At 45.2% G+C, this 19,770-nt stretch overlaps 1 protein-coding gene across 2 annotated transcripts in view; it reads right to left on the reverse strand.

Annotated features, from left to right (window-relative positions):
* ZNF367 (zinc finger protein 367) overlaps positions 1–19,770 on the reverse strand; it is a 77,458-nt gene that overhangs the window by 17,819 nt on the left and 39,869 nt on the right. Inside the window, exons 1-2 of one of the 2 annotated variants that reach the window (XM_056525024.1) lie at positions 19,554–19,770; positions 16,254–16,404 (exon numbers count right to left, since the gene is read on the reverse strand). The exon at positions 19,554–19,770 is cut by the window's right edge and continues 179 nt beyond it. In XM_056525024.1, the coding sequence (XP_056380999.1) occupies positions 16,254–16,404; positions 19,554–19,770 (368 nt within the window). The remainder of the gene's footprint in view (positions 1–16,253; positions 16,405–19,553) is intronic. The other variant, XM_056525032.1, reaches the window with a different exon arrangement.

Genomic DNA, 19,770 nt, shown 5'->3' on the forward strand with positions numbered 1-19,770 from the left:
TAAAGCAGACAATATATGTGGACACGCCTACTTTTACAAAACTGACGTGAACAGTGTAAACTGCGGCACAAAGATCTTTGAAAACGTGTTCGATACGATGCCAAAATTGGAGCAAAATTATTTTTTTTTGGTGCAAAATTCTTTGAGAATCTCCAATATGTCTACTTTGTTTGCATCATAAAGTTGACATGTTTTTACTTTTGAAAGACATCAGAGGGCTTCAAAGTTCAGCAGCAATTTTGCAATTTTTCACAACATTTCCAAAATCGGAAATTTACAGGGACCAGTTCTGTTTAAGTGGATTTGAGGGGTCTTCATATTAGAAATATCCAATAAATGACACCATTATAAAAACTGCATCCCTCAAACATTCTAATGTCATTTTGAATACTTTGTTAACCCTTTAGGTGTTTCGCAGGAATAGCAGCAAGGAGAAGGCGTAAATAAAAAAAATTCCATTTTTTTTTCAAGTAATATGTTCTTGTAGACCCAGTTTGAATTTTTTCAAGGGGTTAAAGGAGGAAAAGGAGAAAAAACACACATGGCATACTATTTTAGAAACTACACCCCTCAAGGCACGTAACAAGGGGTACAGTGAGCCTTAACACCCCACAGGTGTTTTTCACATTCGAATTTAACGAAAAGCAGTCAATAGAAAATTTCTCTCTCACTAAAATACATATTTTTCCCCCCAAAATGTACAATTTTTACAAGAGGCAATAGGAGAACCCCCAAAATTTGTATCCCCATTTCTTCTGAGTATGGAAATAAGTGTTCTGCATGCGCACTACAATGCTCAGAAGAGGAGTCACATTTGGCTTTATGAAAGCAAATTTTGCTGAAATGGTTTTTTTGGGGGGGAGGGGGGGGGGGCGGCAATGTCCCATTTAGGAAGCCCCTATGGTTCCATAAAAGCAAAAAATCACCCACATGGAACACTATTTTGGAAACTACACCCCTCCAGGCCCGTAACAAGGTGTACAGTGAGCCTTAAATGGGCACTGTCAGATACAAAAAGTTTTGATATGTTGTCATAGATTTTGCAATTGCTTTCATTAGAAAGTTTTCAGTATTTCCTACTGAAAAAGCCAGTGAAACAACTGCCCCCCGCCTGCTTGGACACATACTAGCCCTGCTGTGTCCATGCATCCTCACCTATGTCATGGACACACTTCCTTGATTGACAGCTGTGAGTGCAGGGCTCATGACTGAAGGAAAAATCCTCCCACTGTCAGCTTGTGTCCGGCTACTGTCAGTGAGGACAAGCTGGGAGTTGTAGTTTTGCTAATGCTAGGGGAGATGTGAGCAGACAGCACACTGAGGGAGGGGGTGGAGACCTGCACAGTGAGGCCATGCCCAATGACAGAGGAATTCAGACTAGAGAGCTGCATTAAAAGTGTAATAAAAAAATAAAAAGAGGTGCTAGACACAAAAATTAGATGTACATGATCACGAGTACATTTTTCATTTTCATGGACCACTGTTCCAAAAATCTGTCAGACATCTGTGGGGTGCAAAATGCTCACTGCACCCCTTATTACATTCCATGAGGGGTGTAGTTCCAAAATGGGAGCATGTGTGGGGGTTCCATCGTTCTGGCACCATGGGGGCTTTGTAAACACACACTGCCTTCAATTCCAGCCAGATTCTCTCTCCAAAAGCCCAATAGAGCTCCTTCTCTTCTGAGCATTGCAGTTCGCCAGCAGAGCACTTTACATCCACATATTGGGTATTTATATACTCAGGAAAAAAGCCCCCAAAATGTGTAACCTCATTTCTTCTATTACACCTTGTGAAAATAAAAAAATGTTGATAACACCAGCATTTTAGTGAAAAAAAAAAAAAATTCATTTAACAAAAATTCTTCAAACACCTGTGGGTAGTTAAGGCTCACTATAACCCTTGTTATGTTCCTTAAATGGGCACTGTCATGAACTTTAATTTTTTTTATATGTTGTAGTACTGATGTACTACAACATATTTCAAATTTTTTTTTTATTATTAAAACACTTTCTTTTGAAATCCGGCCACTAGGGTTCTCCCTCCTAGTGGCCGGGTGCAGCCTGGCGTGACGTCATGCCTCAACTCGGACCGATGCCAGCCGGGCAATCGGTCAGAATTCATTCAGCCTGCGCTCGCTCCCTGCCTGTCAATCAGACCAGCGGGAGAGAGCGCATTGGCTCCCTGGCCTCATGCTGCTGCCTCAGGAAGGACTCACTTCAGTAGGTTTGTTTCTAGCGCCACGGCCATGAAATTTATTGCTTTCAGCAGGGGGGGTGGGCGTTGCGGGGGTAGCGCCGCAGCCATAACAAAGTTATTGTTTTCACCACAGGATGTCTCCAGTTGTTTCACCACTACAACTCCAAGCATGCCCTGACAGCCAATAGATGTCAGGGCAAGCAGGGAGTTGTAGTGGTGAAACAGCTGGAGGCACCCTGTATAGGTGAACTACTAAGTGCGGAAGTTCCCCCCAGCAGGCATCAGTGACATTGCACCTGCTGGGGAAGTCTGCCTGCTAAGTGAGCACACTACCAGGCAGACAATAAGGCATTTATAGGATAGTAAAAAAATAATTAAAGGCAGGGAGGAGGTTAGGGATAGATGGGCAATAGGCAGGGACAGAAGAATAAAAAGGATGGCGGGAGCTATTCTTTAAGGGGTGTAGATTCCAAAATGGGGTCACATGTGGGTGTTTTTTCTTTGCGTTTATGTCAGAACCGCTGTAACGATCAGCCACCTCTGTGCAAATCACCTCAAATGTACATGGTGCTCTCACTCCTGAGCCATATCGTGTGCCCGCAGAGCATTTTCCATCCACATATGGGGTATTTCCATACTCTCTTTTACCTCTTGTGAAGAAAAATAAATAAATAGAAAAAAGTATGGGGCAATACCAGCATGTTAGCGTTAAAAATTAAATTTTTTTACAACAACATGCTGGAGCAGACCCCAAATTTACCTTTACATAAAGGGGTAAACGAGAAAAAAGCCCCAAAATTTTTGGGCAATTGCTCCAGATTACATAAATACTCCATATGTGGCCCTAAACTGTTGCCTTGAAATACAACAGGGCTCCAAAGTGAGAGCGCCATGCGCATTTGAGGCCTAAATTCGGGATTTGCATAGGAGTATTCTACGGCAGTGATTCACAAACAGGGTGCCTCCAGCTGTTGCAAAACTCCCAGCATGCCTGGACAGCAATTGGCTGTCCGGCAATACTGGGAGGTGTTTTGCAACAGCTGGAGGCTCCATTTTGGAAAGTGTCGTACTAGTTTTTCATTTTTATTGGGGGGGGGGGGGATAACTGTAGGGGTGTGTGTATATGTAGTATTTTACCCTTTATTTTGTGTTCGTTCCTGTTTTTTAGGGCACATTCACGGGGGTGGGTTCACAGCGAGTTTACTGCTGGGAGTTTGAGCTGCAGTGGAAAATTTTCTGCATCTCAAACTTCCAGCAAGAAACACACTGTTAACCCGCCCATGTGACTGTACCCTGTACATTGACATCTGGGGGCAACCCTTCCAGCTGTTGCAAAACTACAACTCCCAGAATGCAGTGACAGCAGAAGGGCATGCTGGGACCTAAGCAACAGCTGGGCTGCTGCTGCTACAACTTGCTCTTTGGCTATGCATGCATGCATGCTGGGGTTGTAGTTATGCAACAGCTGCAGGCACACTGGTTGCAAAACACAGAGTTTGTTACTTAACTCAGTGTTTCCCAACCTGTGTGCTTCCAGCTGTTGCAGAACTACAACTCCCAGCATGCATAAACAGCCGAAGGGCATGCTGGGAGTTTTAGTTTTGCAACAACTGGAGGAGAACAGTTTGGAGACCACTATAGTGGTGTTCAAACTTTGACCCTCTAGATGTTGCAAAACTTCAACTCCAAGCATGCCCAGACTGCCCAACAGCGGGACTCCTGCCTGTTAACCCGTGAGATGCCGCACATCGCCGGGTTAACTGAATGACTTATATAAACGTCATGATGTGCGAACTACCAGCATAACATGAAGTTTATAAAAGTCATTCTGCGGGAAGGTGTTAAACATTAATAACTCGGATGCTTTTACTTAAAGTAGAATGTCACGAAAAAACAATCTAGAAATCAAATTATGTTAGAGGTAAATTTTCGTCGATACTTGCATCATTTCTTAGAAACATGCAAATTTTTCATGAAATTTTTAATTTTTTTTCCAACTTTTAAGCTCTGCTTGTAAGGAAAATGGACATGCCAAATACAGGGTGGGCCATTTATATGGATACACCTTAATAAAATGGGAATGGTTGGTGATATTAACTTCCTGTTTGTGGCACATTAGTATATGTGAGGGGGGAAACTTTTCAAGATGGGTGGTGACCATGGTGGCCATTTTGAAGTCGGCCATTTTGAGCCCAACTTTTGTTTTTTTCAATAGGAAGAGGATCATGTGACACATCATTGGTTTTTCTTGTGAAATTCCCAATAAGTTTGATGTGCTTGGTTTTAACGTAACTATTTTTTCATGAGTTATTTACACATTTCTGACCACTTATAAAATGTGTTCAATGTGCTGCCCATTGTGTTGGATTGTCAATGCAACCCTCTTCTCCCACTCTTCACTCACTGATAGCAACACCACAGGAGAAATGCTAGCACAGGCCTAGTGTCCGTAGTTTCAGGTGCTGCACATCTCGTATCTTCACAGCATAGACAATTGCCTTCAGATGACCCCAAAGATAAAAGTCGAAGGGGGTCAGATCGGGAGACCTTGGGGGCCATTCAACTGGCCCACGACGACCAATTCACTTTCCAGGAAACTGTTCATCTAGGAATGCTCGGACCTGACACACATAATGTGGTGGTGCACCATCTTGCTGGAAAAACTCAGGGAAACGTGCCAGCTTCAGTGCATAAAGAGTTAAACACATAATCATGTAGCAATTTCGCATATCCAGTGGCCTTGAAGTTTCCATTGATGAAGACTGGCCCCACTATCTTTGTACCCCATATACCACACCATACCATCATTTTTTGTGTTCCAACAGTCTTGGAGGGATCTATCCAATGTGGGTTAGTGTCAGACCATAGTGGTGGTTTTGTTGTTAACTTCACCATTCACATAAAAGTTTGCTTCATTACTGAACAAATCTTCTGCGTAAACTGAGGGTCCTGTTCCAATTTTTGTTTTGCCTATTCTGCAGCACCTGAAACTACGGATACTGGAAGCCTGTGCTAGCATTTCTCCTGCGGTGTTGCTATCAGTGTGTGAAGAGTGGGAGAAAAGGGTTGCATTGACAATCCAACACAATGGGCAGCACACTGAACACATTTTAATAAGTGGTCAGAAACTTGTAAATAACTCATGAAAGAATAAAGTTACATTAAAACCAAGCACATCATTGTTTTTCTTGTGAAATTCCCAATAAGTTTGATGTCACATGACCCTCTTCCTATTGAAAAAAAAAACAAAAGTTGGATTCAAAATGGCCAACTTCAAAATGTCCACCATGGTCACCACCCATCTTGAAAAGTTCCCCCCCCCCCTCACATATACTAATGTGCCACGAACAGGAAGTTAATATCACCAACCATTTCCATTTTATTAAGGCGTATCCATATAAATGGCTCACCCTGTATATTGTAAATGTGAATCAATGTATAATTTGACTACCGTATATGCCGGCGTATAAGACGACCCCCAACTTTTAACAGTTAAAATATAGAGTTTGGGATATACTTGACGTATAAGACTACCCCTCCTACCGCTATGTACAGTACCTTATAGTTCCCCCACAATAGTAGGCAGCTCTCCCCCCCCCCCCCCCCCCACAATAGTAGGCAGCTCTCCCCCCCCCCCCACAATAGTAGGCAGCCTCCTCCCCCCCCCCCCCCCACATAGTAGGCAGCTCCCCCCCCCCCCCAACACAATAGTAGGCAGCTCTCTCCCCCCCCCCCACAATAGTAGCAGCTCTCTCCCCCCCCCCACAATAGTAGGCAGCTCTCTCCCCCCCCCCCCCCCACAATAGTAGGCAGCTCTCTCCCCCCCCCCCCCCACAATAGTAGGCAGCTCTCTCCCCCCCCCCCCCCACAATAGTAGGCAGCTCCCCCCCCCCCCCCAACACAATAGTAGGCAGCTCTCTCCCCCCCCCCCCCACAATAGTAGGCAGCTCTCCCCCCCCCCCACAATAGTAGGCAGCTCTCTCCCCCCCCCCCACAATAGTAGGCAGCTCTCTCCCCCCCCCCCCCCACAATAGTAGGCAGCTCTCTCCCCCCCCCCCCCCACAATAGTAGGCAGCTCTCTCCCCCCCCCCCCCCACAATAGTAGGCAGCTCTCTCCCCCCCCCCCCCACAATAGTAGGCAGCTCTCCCCCCCCCCCCACAATAGTAGGCAGCTCTCCCCCCCCCCCCCCCACAATAGTAGGCAGCTCTCTCCCCCCCCCCCCACAATAGTAGGCAGCTCTCCCCCCCCCCCCCCACAATAGTAGGCAGCTCTCTCCCCCCCCCCCCCACAATAGTAGGCAGCTCTCCCCCCCCCCCCCCCCACAATAGTAGGCAGCTCTCTCCCCCCCCCACCCACAATAGTAGGCAGCTCTCTCCCCCCCCCCAATAGTAGCAGCTCTCTCCCCCCCCCCCCACAATAGTAGGCAGCTCTCTCCCCCCCCCCACAATAGTAGGCAGCTCTCTCCCCCCCCCCACAATAGTAGGCAGCTCTCTCCCCCCCCCCCACAATAGTAGGCAGCTCTCTCCCCCCCCCCCCACAATAGTAGGCAGCTCTCTCCCCCCCCCCCCACAATAGTAGGCAGCTCTCTCCCCCCCCCCACAATAGTAGGCAGCTCTCTCCCCCCCCCACAATAGTAGGCAGCTCTCTCCCCCCCCCCACAATAGTAGGCAGCTCTCTCCCCCCCCCCCACAATAGTAGGCAGCTCTCTCCCCCCCCCCCAACAATAGTAGGCAGCTCTCTCCCCCCCCCCCACAATAGTAGGCAGCTCTCTCCCCCCCCCCACAATAGTAGCAGCTCTCTCCCCCCCCCACAATAGTAGGCAGCTCTCTCCCCCCCCCCACAATAGTAGGCAGCTCTCTCCCCCCCCCCACAATAGTAGGCAGCTCTCTCCCCCCCCCCACAATAGTAGGCAGCTCTCTCCCCCCCCCCCCACAATAGTAGGCAGCTCTCTCCCCCCCCACAATAGTAGGCAGCTCTCTCCCCCCCCCCACAATAGTAGCAGCTCTCTCCCCCCCCCCCCACAATAGTAGGCAGCTCTCTCCCCCCCCCCCACAATAGTAGGCAGCTCTCCCCCCCCCACAATAGTAGGCAGCTCTCTCCCCCCCCACAATAGTAGGCAGCTCTCTCCCCCCCACAATAGTAGGCAGCTCTCTCCCCCCCACAATAGTAGGCAGCTCTCTCCCCCCCACAATAGTAGGCAGCTCTCTCCCCCCCACAATAGTAGGCAGCTCTCTCCCCCCACAATAGTAGGCAGCTCTCTCCCCCCACAATAGTAGGCAGCTCTCTCTCCCCCCCCCCCCCCCCCCCCACAATAGTAGGCAGCTCTCTACCCCCTGCCGCCACCCACAATAGTAGGCAGCTCTCTCCCCCCCCACAATACGCCCTGTGTCCTTAAGGACTCGGCATGCAGGGCGTATCCATACGCCCTGAAGAGGTTAAACAAATAATTTTTAAAAACCCGCCAGAAATGTTCCAGTTTTTCACAATATTTTGGAGTTTTAGACAAAAAATGCTGCATGTGTCAACAAAACTTCACCACTTGAAGTACAATATGTCACAAAAAAATCCCAGAATCGCTCAGAAAAAGCATTCCAAAGTTACTATTTAAAGAGACACGTCAATTAAAAAAATATAATAAAAAGCCTGGTCATTAAAAGGTTAAAAAAAATGGGTCCGACCTTAAGGGGATAAAACAGAAGAACTTTGTCGTGTGAAAGCAGCCTTAGAGTGACAGGTGAGATTATACAGTCAGGGGGTTAGTGTTTTACACTAAGGGGTGTGTATACCAAGACACACCCTCTGATTGTATAATCCCACCCATCATCTAACTGACTCCCTGCATTGTCAGACAAGCTATAAACCCACATATCTTGGGAACGGAAGGACAGATCAAGAATCTGTTAAGAGGTGTGGGATCGGGGCACCCCAAGCTATTTACCACTTTCAATAGTTTTTTTTTTTATAGAATTTTTACCATATTAGAAAAACACAAACAAGTATAAAAAGGACAGACAGATGTCAACTTATTGTATGAAGACAAACACAGCTAACAGTTCACTGCATAAAAGTAGACTTGATTGTCGCTCGATCTTACATATAAGATAGGCAGTTTTGCCAAAGTCCAGAAATGGGTATTTTTGGGCACTTTCATAAAAAATAAAAATAAAAAAAATTTAAAAACTACAGATCATGGCACAAAACATGAGTTTTCATACAGCACTGTATACAGAAAAATAAAAAGATTCATAGGGGTCAGAAGGATCCTTTTTTAAAACAGTAGAAAAACAAAACCTAATCATTTTAGCCCCTTAAGGACCACACGTTTTTGCACTTTTAACCTTTTCCTCTTAACCTTCTAAGAATCATAATGCTTTCAATTTTCCACCTACAGACCCATATGAGGGCTTTTTGCACCACCAATTTTACTTTACGATCACATCAACTTCACCACATAATCTATGGCGAAACCAGAAAAAAATAAAAATAAGTACATTTTCTACATTTTGTACATTAATTTGTACATTTTCTACACAGCGCACTTCAGTTAAAATGACACCTTATCTTTATTCTGTACGATTAAAATGATACCAAACTTACACTGCTCAAAAAAACTAAGGGAACACAAACAACACTGATTGACAATCAATTTCACATGCTGTTGTGCAAATGGAACAGAAAACAGGTGGAAATTATAGACAATTAGCTAGACACCCCCCCAATAAATGGATGGTTCTGCAGGTGGTGACCACAGACCACTTCTCAGTTCCTATGCTTCTTGGCTGATGTTTTGGTCACTTTTGAATGCTGGCGGTGCTTTCACTCTAGTGGTAGGATGAGACTGAGTCTACAACCCACACAAGTGGGTCAGGTAGTGCAGCTCATCCAGGATGGCACATCAATGCGTGCTGTGGCAAGAAGGTTTACTGTGTCTGTCAGTGCAGTGTCCAGAGCATGGAGGCGCTACCAGGAGACAGGCTAGTACATCAGGAGACGTAGGAGGGCAACAACCTAGCAGCAGGACTGCTACCTCTGCCTTTGTGCAAGGAGGAGCACTGCCAGAGCCCTGCAAAAAGACCTCCAGCAGACCACAAATGTGCATGTGTCCACTCAAATGGTCAGAAACAGACTATGAGGGCCACACATACACAGATGGGGGTTGTGCTTACTGCCCAACAACACAGATGGCATTTGCCAGAGAACACCAAGATTGGCAAATTCGCCACTGGCCCCCGTGCTCTTCACAGATGAAAGCAGGTTCACACTGCGCCACGTGACAGTCTGGAGACGCCATGGAGAACGTTCTGCTGCCTGCAACATCCTCCAGCATGACCGACTTGGCGGTGGGTCAGTAATTGTGTGGGTGGCATTTCTTTATGAGGGGGGGTCACACAGCCCTCCACGTGCTTGCCAGAGGTAGCCTGACTGCCATTAGGTACCGAGATGAAGTCTGCAGACCCCTTGTGAGACCATATGCTGGTGTGGTTGGCCCTGGGTTCCTCCTAATGCTAGACCTCATGTGGCTGGAGTGCGTCAGCAGTTCCTGCAAGAGGAAGGCATTGACGCTACGGACTGGCCCGCCCGTTCCCCAGAACTGAATCTGATTGAGCACATCTGGGACATCTTTTCTCGCTCCATCCACCAATGCCACATTGCACCCTCATCAGGAGCATGCCCAGGCATTGTAGGGAGGTCATACGGGCATTTGGAGGGCCAGATGTTGCAGAACTACAACTCCCAGCATGCCTGGACTGTCTGGGCATGCTGAGAGTTGTAGTTTTGCAACATCTGGAAGGCCACAGTTTTGGTAACAATGCACAGTGGTCTCCAAACTGGCCATCCAGATGTTGCAAGACGCCACCGCCAATTGTGCCATCCAATTTTTTTTTTTTTTTTTTTTTTTTTTTTTTGTGGCTTCTGGCCACCCGCACTAAATTTCACCCCCAGAATCCCACCCCCTTCATACTCGCCCACTGACCAAGAGCCCCACGGATGTACACAAACACGCCCGAACCAAAACTACAACTTCCAGCATGTTACACCATAACCTAATCTGTAGAACTATAAAGTGCAACATGCTGGGAGTTGTAGTTTTGGTTCGGGTCAGCTGCAGAGCTATAGGCTGCATCAGGGCATGCTGGGAGTTGTTGTTACTAACTGCGATTCCCAGTATTCCTTGACACATCCTATGGCTCTGCAGCTGACACAAACCAAAACTACAACTCCCAGCATGATACACAGTAACCTTAACTGTCCTACTATACAGTGCAACATGCTGCAACACCCACACAACCATAGGCTGTATCAGGGCATGCTGGGAGTTGTAGTTATCTAGTAACTAAATGCAACTTCCAGCCTTTTCTGACACAAAATGCAGCACATAAACTGGAGAAGCAGAACACCCCCCAGTAACACATAAGTCCCTATTGAGACTGAAAGTGATTAAAATATTTTAAAAAGTGCGTATATATGTGAAGAAGCCCCTTTCCTAATAAAAGTTTCCAATTTTCTTTAAATAAAAATAATGTACAAAAATAAACATGTGGTATCGCTGCATGTGGAAATGTCCAGACTAATATAATGTTAATTAAACCGTACGGTGAACGGCGTAAATGTAAAAATAATAGTCCAGAATTGCTCATTTTTGGTCACTTCATATGAGAAAAAAGGTGATCAAAAAGTTATATCTAGACTTTTCTGGGCTTGTCTCGGGTGAAAGAGGAGCTACAGCTCTCCTGCCGCTAATACCCTGGCATGCTGCGATCACCGTGGCCGCTATTAAAGGAGTAGTCCAGTGGTGATTCAGTGGGGAGCAACTTATCCCCTATCCTAAGGATAGGGGATAAGTTGCAGATCGCGGGGGGTCCGACCGCTGGGGCCCCCTGCGATCTCCTGTACGGAGCCCCGACAGCCTGCGGGAAGGGGGCGTGTCGACCTCCGCACGAGGCGGCGGCCGACACGCCCCCTCAATACAACTCTATGGCAGAGCCGAAGCGCTGCCTTCGGCAATCTCCGGCTCTGCTATAGAGATGTATTGAGGGGGCGTGTCGGCCGCCGCCTCGTGCGGGGGTCGACACCCGCTATCTCGGCGGAGAGCCGGGGCCCCGTACAGAGAGATCGCAGGGGGCCCCAGCGGTCGGACCCCCCGCGATCTCAAACTTATCCCCTATCCTTAGGATAGGGGATAAGTTTTTCACCACTGGACTACCCCTTTAAACCATTAGATCACCGCTGTCAAAGTTGACAGCAGTGTCTTATATCCATCCCTGGTGGTCTAGTGGGGTGGATCGTACTATTTTGGTCGAAATTATTTTTGCCACCAGGACAAGTGGATTTTCTTGAGGGACAAGTAGATTGTGTTCCGCTTTAGTCCCTTGGACAAGCAGTTTATTTTTTTTTGTTTTTTTTTTTATTTCCACGCCCCTGTACATAGACTATTCTTTGCGACCACAGGAAGCAAGAACAGTGACAATTATGTTATTTATCCAGAAGACTACCACCACGTTTTTTTCTTGGCTGTATACACCATGGCATATGTGCAAAAATTATCAAGAACACTTGCAGATATAAAAAAGATGCTATTGTATTTAGCTGTGAAAGTGCTGAACTCACACATGCAACTTTTGGCTCACATTAACCATAGAAAGGATAATAAAAACTTTTATTTGTATTCAGTCCTGGGTTTAGCTTAAGAGACTTGAATAAAATCCCATGCATGCTAAAACTCCTTCACTGTATTTGCAGTGACCACTTCTGCAGGAAGGCTATTCCATGCATCCACTACTCTCTCAGTAAAGTAATACTTCCTGATATTACTGCATAAGCCTTTGCTCCTCTAATTTAACTCCTTAAGGACTTTAAGTACGTCCTAAGTCCGGCCCCTGTCTATAACGCGGGTCCCGGATGGTCCCCAGCGCCTATTCACAGCCGGGACCCGCGGCTAATAGCGCACGGCCGCGATTGTTCGGCCACGCGCTATTAACCCTTTCGATGCGGCGCTCAAAGCTGAGCGCCGCATCGAAAGTGAAAGTAAATGCTTCCCGGCTGCTCAGTCGGGCTGATCGGGGTCATCGCGATAAAATCGCGATGCTCCGATCAGCTACCTGGAGAGAAGAAGGTCCCTACCTTCTTCAGTTGGCGTCCCGGCTCTGGTTGATTGCTCCATGCCTGAGTTACAGGCTGGAGCAATCAACCGCCGATTACACAGCTTGTTGCCATGCAATGGCAAGACAACAATCTGTGTATGCAATCAGCCATTGCAAGCTCATAGGTCCCTATAGGAGCTATGAGCTCGCCAAAAAAAAATAAAAAAAAGTTAACCCTTTCAGGTATTCCCTTCTGAATTAAAAGTTTAAATCACCCAGCATTTTCTAGAAACCAAATAAAACAGTGTAAATAAAAATAAAAACATATGTGGTATCACCGCGTGCAGAAATGTCCAAATTATAAAAATATACCGCTTTTAAAACCGCACGTTCAATGGCGTACGCGCAATAAAATTCCAAAGTCCAAAATAGCGCATTTTTGATCACTTTTTATAAAAAGTGATCAAAAAGTCTGATCAGAACAAAAATGGTAACGCTAAAAACTTCAGATCACGGCGCAAAAATTGAGCCCTCATAGCGCCCTGAACAAAGAAAAATAAAAAAAAGTTATAGGGCTCAGAAAATGACAAATTTAAACGTATACATTTTCCTGCATGTAGTTATGATTTTTTTCCTGAAGTAAAACAAAATCAAACCTATATAAGTGGGTATCATTTTAACTATGTGGACCTACAGAATAAAGATAAGGTGTCATTTTTACCGAAAAATGTACAGCGTAGAAACGGAAGCCCCCAACATTTACAAAATGGCATTTTTTCTTCAAGTTTGTCGCACAATGAATTTTTTTTCCGTTTCGCCGTGGATTTTTCGGTAAAATGACAAATGTCACTGTAAAGTAGAATTGGAGGCGCAAAAAATAAGCCATCATATGAATTTTTAGGTGCAAAATTGAAAGGGTTATGATTTTTTAAAGGCAAGGAGGAAAAAACGAAAATGTAAAAACGTGAAATCTCTCAGTCCTTAAGAGGTTAATGTCCCCTTGTGGTAGGTTCTCTTAACTATACTCGCCTCCTTTATGTTGAATTCCTTTGTGTACTTAAAAGTTTCTATCACATCGCCTCTTTATATTATTCCCAACACTGCCTGTCCGATTTCCCCCTAAAGTTAACCATACGCACTAGATAAAACAGTCAAAATTGAACATTTTAGCTAAATAACTAAATCAGGTTCTTGCAGAAACTACAGAAAGTTTTCAAACAAAACCTATTGAGCTATCCTTATCAGAATAGGCTACCAATATGAGATCAGCAGAATGCAGAGACCCAGCAGCACTGCCGATCAGCTGTTTGCTGGTGAAACAAATAGCTCTCTACATAGTGTAGTTGCTGTGCTGGGTTAATCCATCAGCTTCTACTACTGTTCTACCATCTAACTAATCCCTTCATGCCTCGCCCACTTCTCACTTATCTTGCTACTCAAATTAAAACTATGCTGGCATTTAGTAATATTTCATTTTGCTATGTGATTTGTAAAGGGGCAAGTTAAAGGAAATCTGTCATCAGAATCACCCGCACTAAACCTGTTACACAGGCTTGTACATAGGTGATCCTGATTAAAACACTTACCTGGTTAAAAATGGTTCAGCGCTTAAGATATCTATATTTTTAGTTTTATATTTCTATATTCTATATTTTATATATCTATATTTTTAGTTTTCTGTTATTCCCTGGCTTGGGACTCAGTGGGAGGTGTTCTCATCTGGGACTCGGCCACATGTCATTCTAGCTGGGCGGAGCTGCCGCCCGGCTCATGAATATTCATGAACTTACCCTCCTGGTCTAATTCTTCTTTCTCGGTCTGGTGTGGAGGGCTGCGCATGCGCCGCGTTCCGTACACCCGGAAGCGGCGTTCTTCCCCCAGCTTCACTCAAGCTGCGGCCCTATACAAGTAAGAAGACGGGCTGCATAAGTGAAAAGCCGGGGGTGGGAGGAAGGGAGGGACGGAGGGTGTATTTATTCACAAACAGACCGAGAAAGAAGAATTAGACCAGGAGGATAAGTTCATGAATATTCATGAGCCGAGCGGCAGCTCCGTCCAGCTAGAATGACGTGTGGCCGAGTCCCAGATGATGACACCTCCCACTGAGTCCCAAGCCAGGGAATAACAGAAAACTAAAAATAGAGATATCTTAAGAAGCGCTGAACCATTTTTAACCAGGTAAGGAGCGTTTTAATCAGGATCACCCGCACTGCAAGCCTGTGTAACAGGTTTAGTGTGGGTGATTCTGATGACCGATTTCCTTTAACCCCTTAAGGACCCGGGCTTTTTCCGTTTTTTCATTTTCAATTTTTCCTCCTTAACTTTAAAAAATCATAACTTACAAATTTTCACCTAAAATTATATATAATGGCTTAATTTTTGCGTCACTAATTCTACTTTGTAATGACATTAGTCATTTTACCCAAAAATCTACGGTGAAACGGGAAAAAAAAAATCAATGTGCGACAAAATTGATGAAAAAACGCTATTTTGTAAGTTTTGGGGGCTTCTGTTTTTACGCAGTACATTTGTCAAAAATGATACCTTATCTTTATTCTGTAGGTCCATACGGTTAAAATGATCCCCAACTTATATAGGTTTGAATTTGTATCACTTCCGAAAAAAATCATGAATACATGCAGGAAAATGTTATACGTTTAAAATGGTAATCTTTTGACCCCTTTAACTATTTTATTTTTCTGTGTTCAGGGCACTTTGAGGACTCATTTTTTGCGCCGTCATCTGAAGTTTTTAGCGGTACAATTTTTGTTCTGATCAGACTTTTTGATCACTTTTTATTCACTTTTTTGTGGTATAAAAAGTGATCAAAAATGCGCTATTTTGGACTTTGGAATTTCTTTGCGCATACGCCATTGAACGAGCGGTTTAAAAAGTGGTATATTTTTATAATTCGGACATTTCCGCACGCGGCGATACCACATGTTTATTTTTATTATTATTTACATAATGTTTTTTTTATTTTTGGAAATGCCGGGTGATTCAAACTTTTATTAGGGGAAGGGATAATTGAAAGGGTTAATGATTTTTTTACACTTTTTTAATGCAATATTATAGCTCCTATAAGGGGCTATAACATTGTATGTACTGATCTTTTACACTGATTGATCCATCTCCATAGGAATGGATCAATCAGTGTTTTCGGCGATTGGACTGCAAGAAGGAAGGTAAGAAGACCTCCTCCTGTGCTACAGCTGTTCGGGATGCCGTGATTATACCGCGGCGATCCCGAACAGCTCCCTGAGCTAGCCGGGCACTTTTACTTTCGTTTTTAGCCGCGCGGCTCAGCTTTGAGCGCGCGGCTAAAGGGTTAATAGCGCGCGGCACAGCGATCAGTGCCGCGCGCTATTAGAGGCGGGTCCCGGCTTCACTATGACGGCTGGTCCGCCTCGATATGATGCGGGGTCACCGTGTGACCCCGCGTTATATCGCAGGACCGGGACTCATGACGTATGCATACGTCATGGGTCCTTAGGAGGTTAAAAAATAAATAAAAAATTAAAAAAATAAGATACAATGTTTCCGCAGATTAGAACCATCTGGCCCATCTAGTCTGCCCAATATACTGAGCACTCTTATATTTAGGTTCATTCGATTTTGTTTTTTCTTCCACACTACACACTATTTGTCCCACTAGAGGGCTTGTATGAGCAATTAGACTGCTAATACAGATCAGTGTAGCACATCTGTACTTCACTGATCATCACATTTGTGCTCTATTTGTAGAGCCTGTCACAAGCAGAATATCAATAGATGATCAGCAAGAAAGCTACAAAGGTCTTGTAGCTGCCATGGCAACAAAATCGATTGTGGGCAGGCAATCCAAACCACTGCAAAACCAATGCCACTGTTAACACTGCTTTAGATACCACTGTAATACAGACATATATATATATATATATATATATATATATTACATGATTAAGTAGTTTGCACTAGAAGCCATTTCTCACCTGTATGAGTCCTTTTGTGAGCCTGTAAAGACTTCTCACGTGGAAACACTCTGTTGCAAATATTGCACCGAATTCTGCTGGACGAGTGCTCTCCCTCATTTATTAAGTCTCGAACCGTTTCAGCCCTGGGACGCCCACGTCTTATCCCATCCTAGTAAAAAGTAAAACAAGGTGTCCGTAAACAACTTTTAAAAAGGAAAGATGGTGACGTTGCATTTTCCCATTACCACAAACCTTCTCAATTCTTGAACATGAAACAATTCATACAAAATGCATGTACTTACTGGTCCAACAGCCACAAAAAGAAATCTACCTTCATGCAAATGAGTACTCTGGCAAAAAAACTTCTCCATATGCCCAGACTGCCACAATTAAAGAAGTATCATGGACAAAAACCATACCGATAGGATAGGGGATATGTTTTATATAGAGATGAGCGAACTTGCAGTAAATTCGATTCGTCACGAACTTCTCGGCTCGGCAATTGATGACTTTTCCTGCATAAATTAGTTCAGCCTTCAGGTGCTCCGGTGGGCTGGAAAAGGTGGATACATTCCTAGGAAAGTCTCCTAGGACTGTATCCACCTTTTCCAGCCCACCGGAGCACCTGAAGGCTGAACTAATTTACGCAGGATGAGTCATCAACTGCCGAGCCGAGAAGTTCGTGACGAATCGAATTTACTGCAAGTTCGCTCATCTCTAGTTTTAGATCACAGGGGATCAGAGCGCTGCCACCCCCCCCCCCCCCCCTCCTGTAATCTCCTGTATAGAGCCCCAGCTCTTTTCCACAGCGGCACGGCAAGACCTCTGCCAGAAGCAGGGCCACCATACCCTTTCTATATAGCTCTATGGGAGAGCCAAATATTGCCAAACGGCTTTCCCATAGAGCTTTATGGAGGGGTTGTGGCTGCCCCCTATTTGAGCGGGGGTCGTGATTCGCCGCTGTAGAGGTGAGCTGGGAAGATGGCTGCCAGGTTATTATGGAACCCTGTAGACCATAAAATAGAGACTAAAAATTTATAAATAAAATACCAGCGCTATGTGATCATGAATAAGAAAAATTAAAAATATATCTGGTAGCAGCAAACTACCAGATTTATATCATTTCTTTTATTCATTCTTTTAATAAAATATGTTGATCATATAGCGTTGGCATTTTATCTATTTATAAAAATATATTGTTAATTTAACAGCACGGTCAATAGCGTACACGTAAAAAAAAATTCCAAAGTAGCGTATTTTTTGTCACTTTTTATACCATAAAGAAATTAATAAAAAGTGATCAAAAAGTCTGATCAAAACAAAAATAGTTCCAATAAAAACTTCAGATAACGGCACAAAATAAAATAAATTAGACCTCATAGCGCTCCTTATACGAAAAAAATAAGTTCTAGGGGGTCAGAAAAGGACATTTTTCAACGTATAAATTTTTGTGCATGTAGTTATTTTTTAGTAGTAAAATAAAAACAAACCTATATAAATTGGGTATGCTTGCGACCGTATGGACCTACAGATTATTATATATTTATTGTGTAATTTTTACAGAAAACTGCACTGCGTAGAAACTAGGGATCGACCGATTATCGGTTTGGCCGATATCAGCCGATAATCACGATTTTGGGCATTATCGGTATTGGCAATTACCTTGCCGATAAACCGATAATGCCCCACCCCCACCACACCGCGACCGCCCCCCGCCGGCCCCATTGCCTCCCCCATCCCCGGTTTTATAATTACCTGTTCCCGGGGTCCACGCTACTTCTGGTTCCTGCTGCGTCCTGCGTTACTCTGTGCGCAATAACGAGTGAAGTGACGTCACCGTCAGTGCGCACAGCGACCGCTCAGGAGGACGCCCCCGGAGCCAGATCAGAGTTCAGAAAGAGTGGACCCCGGGAACAGGTAATTATAAAACCGGGGATGGGGGAGGCAATGGGGCCATGGCGGTGCGGTGGGGGTGCGACACGGTGCGGTGGGGGATAGGACTCAGGACAGGCAGGGGGAGAGAAGCGGGTGGCGGCGGGTCTATGACACCGCAAAAGCCACTGCAGTTCATTGATTTAAAGCGCCTGCTTTAAATCAATGATCTGCAGCGGTGTCGGGGGGGATAAATAGCCGATAACTTATACCGATATTGTATGGGTATTGTGTGCATTGGCCCAAATTTACCAATCTGATATATACATCGCAAAATTACTCAAAAAAAAAATAAAAAAAATAAAAAGCGAGCTGTGTCTGGTAGTTATTGTCAAAACAGATCATTTGTTTCACAGAGAAACATTTTAGAGTACTATGAATCAAGGCTGGTGGTGTATGGAGAAGCTGTCATGCACTGCCTGATGACTTGTGGTAGGAGTGCTAAAGTGATGACAGGTGCCCTTTAAACATTCATGGCATATGCACATGGTATCCCATCAATCCCTGTAGATGAGGGATCTGTTGGGAGAACAGATGTCCTGTAGCCCCCAGTCCAATGATTCTTGCAGGTTGCTTTCCACACAAACTGTTTGTTGCTTTAGCATGCAGCCCTTTGCAGTCAAGTCTCTGGGGGGCACTGCCAGTACAATACAGTCCAGATTAAAATAGACTGCTCATTCATTAGATCAGAGTTCAGACACAAAAACACTTTACACCACAGTGTTGTGATCCTGGATACAGCATTTTTCCTTTCATAGTGAGATACTCCACATTTTAGCTTCCTGATGCATTCTCTTTTTCTGCACATTTATGAAATCTGTTAATTCGCCATTTAGGACAGCCCCATAAGAGGCAAAGTGGAGAAATAACCACTCTCTGGAGTGCCAGGCATTGTTCTGCCCCCTGTACCAAGCAGCTCTGTCCCCAGCTGATAACTTGTCTTCTATGATGCAGTCAAAGTATAAATCCCCTTTAAATGGCCAAACACTAAAAGACCAATCCCAAGGCTCTGTGTTACTGCAAACATCTACTATATACAAGACCTCAGCTGATCTATCAGGTTGTATATCAGGACCATCACTTAAGCCTTGGCTACACGGACTTACTGTAGGGCCACTCATTAGCTACAACTGCAGTGCATTGAGTGGGATGTAGTCACGTGGGCTGCAGCTGTCATCCATAGATGAAGTCAATGAGTAACCCTACTAGTCAGTGTCGCCCTGGCCTTACAGTCATTAGTTTCCCAGTAAGTGCTGAGCAGTTAAAGGGCCACAGGTTGGTTCCCAGCACTTTAGATGTACCCCCCCCCCGCAATACGATCATGTTATGTCAGCAGGTCTGTCATTGCCCCTAGGTGGCTCAGCTGCCCCCTATACCACCACGTACCCTCATAGCGGCTTCCTCTCCCGCGCTGCTGGCGCTCCCCGCGGCCCCGGTCCGGAGCACATCATGGACGGTATTGCGGGCGCCATGGCCTGGCTCGGCAGCGGGCGGTTGGTGGCGGGCGGGCGGTCCGGGACTCAGGGTGACGTTGTGCGCGTTCTCCCCCCAGCGCCACGGATACACCATGAAGTCGCTGAAGCCGGGGCTGGTCGGGACGGGG

Source organism: Hyla sarda, chromosome 1 (assembly GCF_029499605.1).
Source record: "Hyla sarda isolate aHylSar1 chromosome 1, aHylSar1.hap1, whole genome shotgun sequence".
Lineage (NCBI taxonomy): Eukaryota > Metazoa > Chordata > Amphibia > Anura > Hylidae > Hyla > Hyla sarda.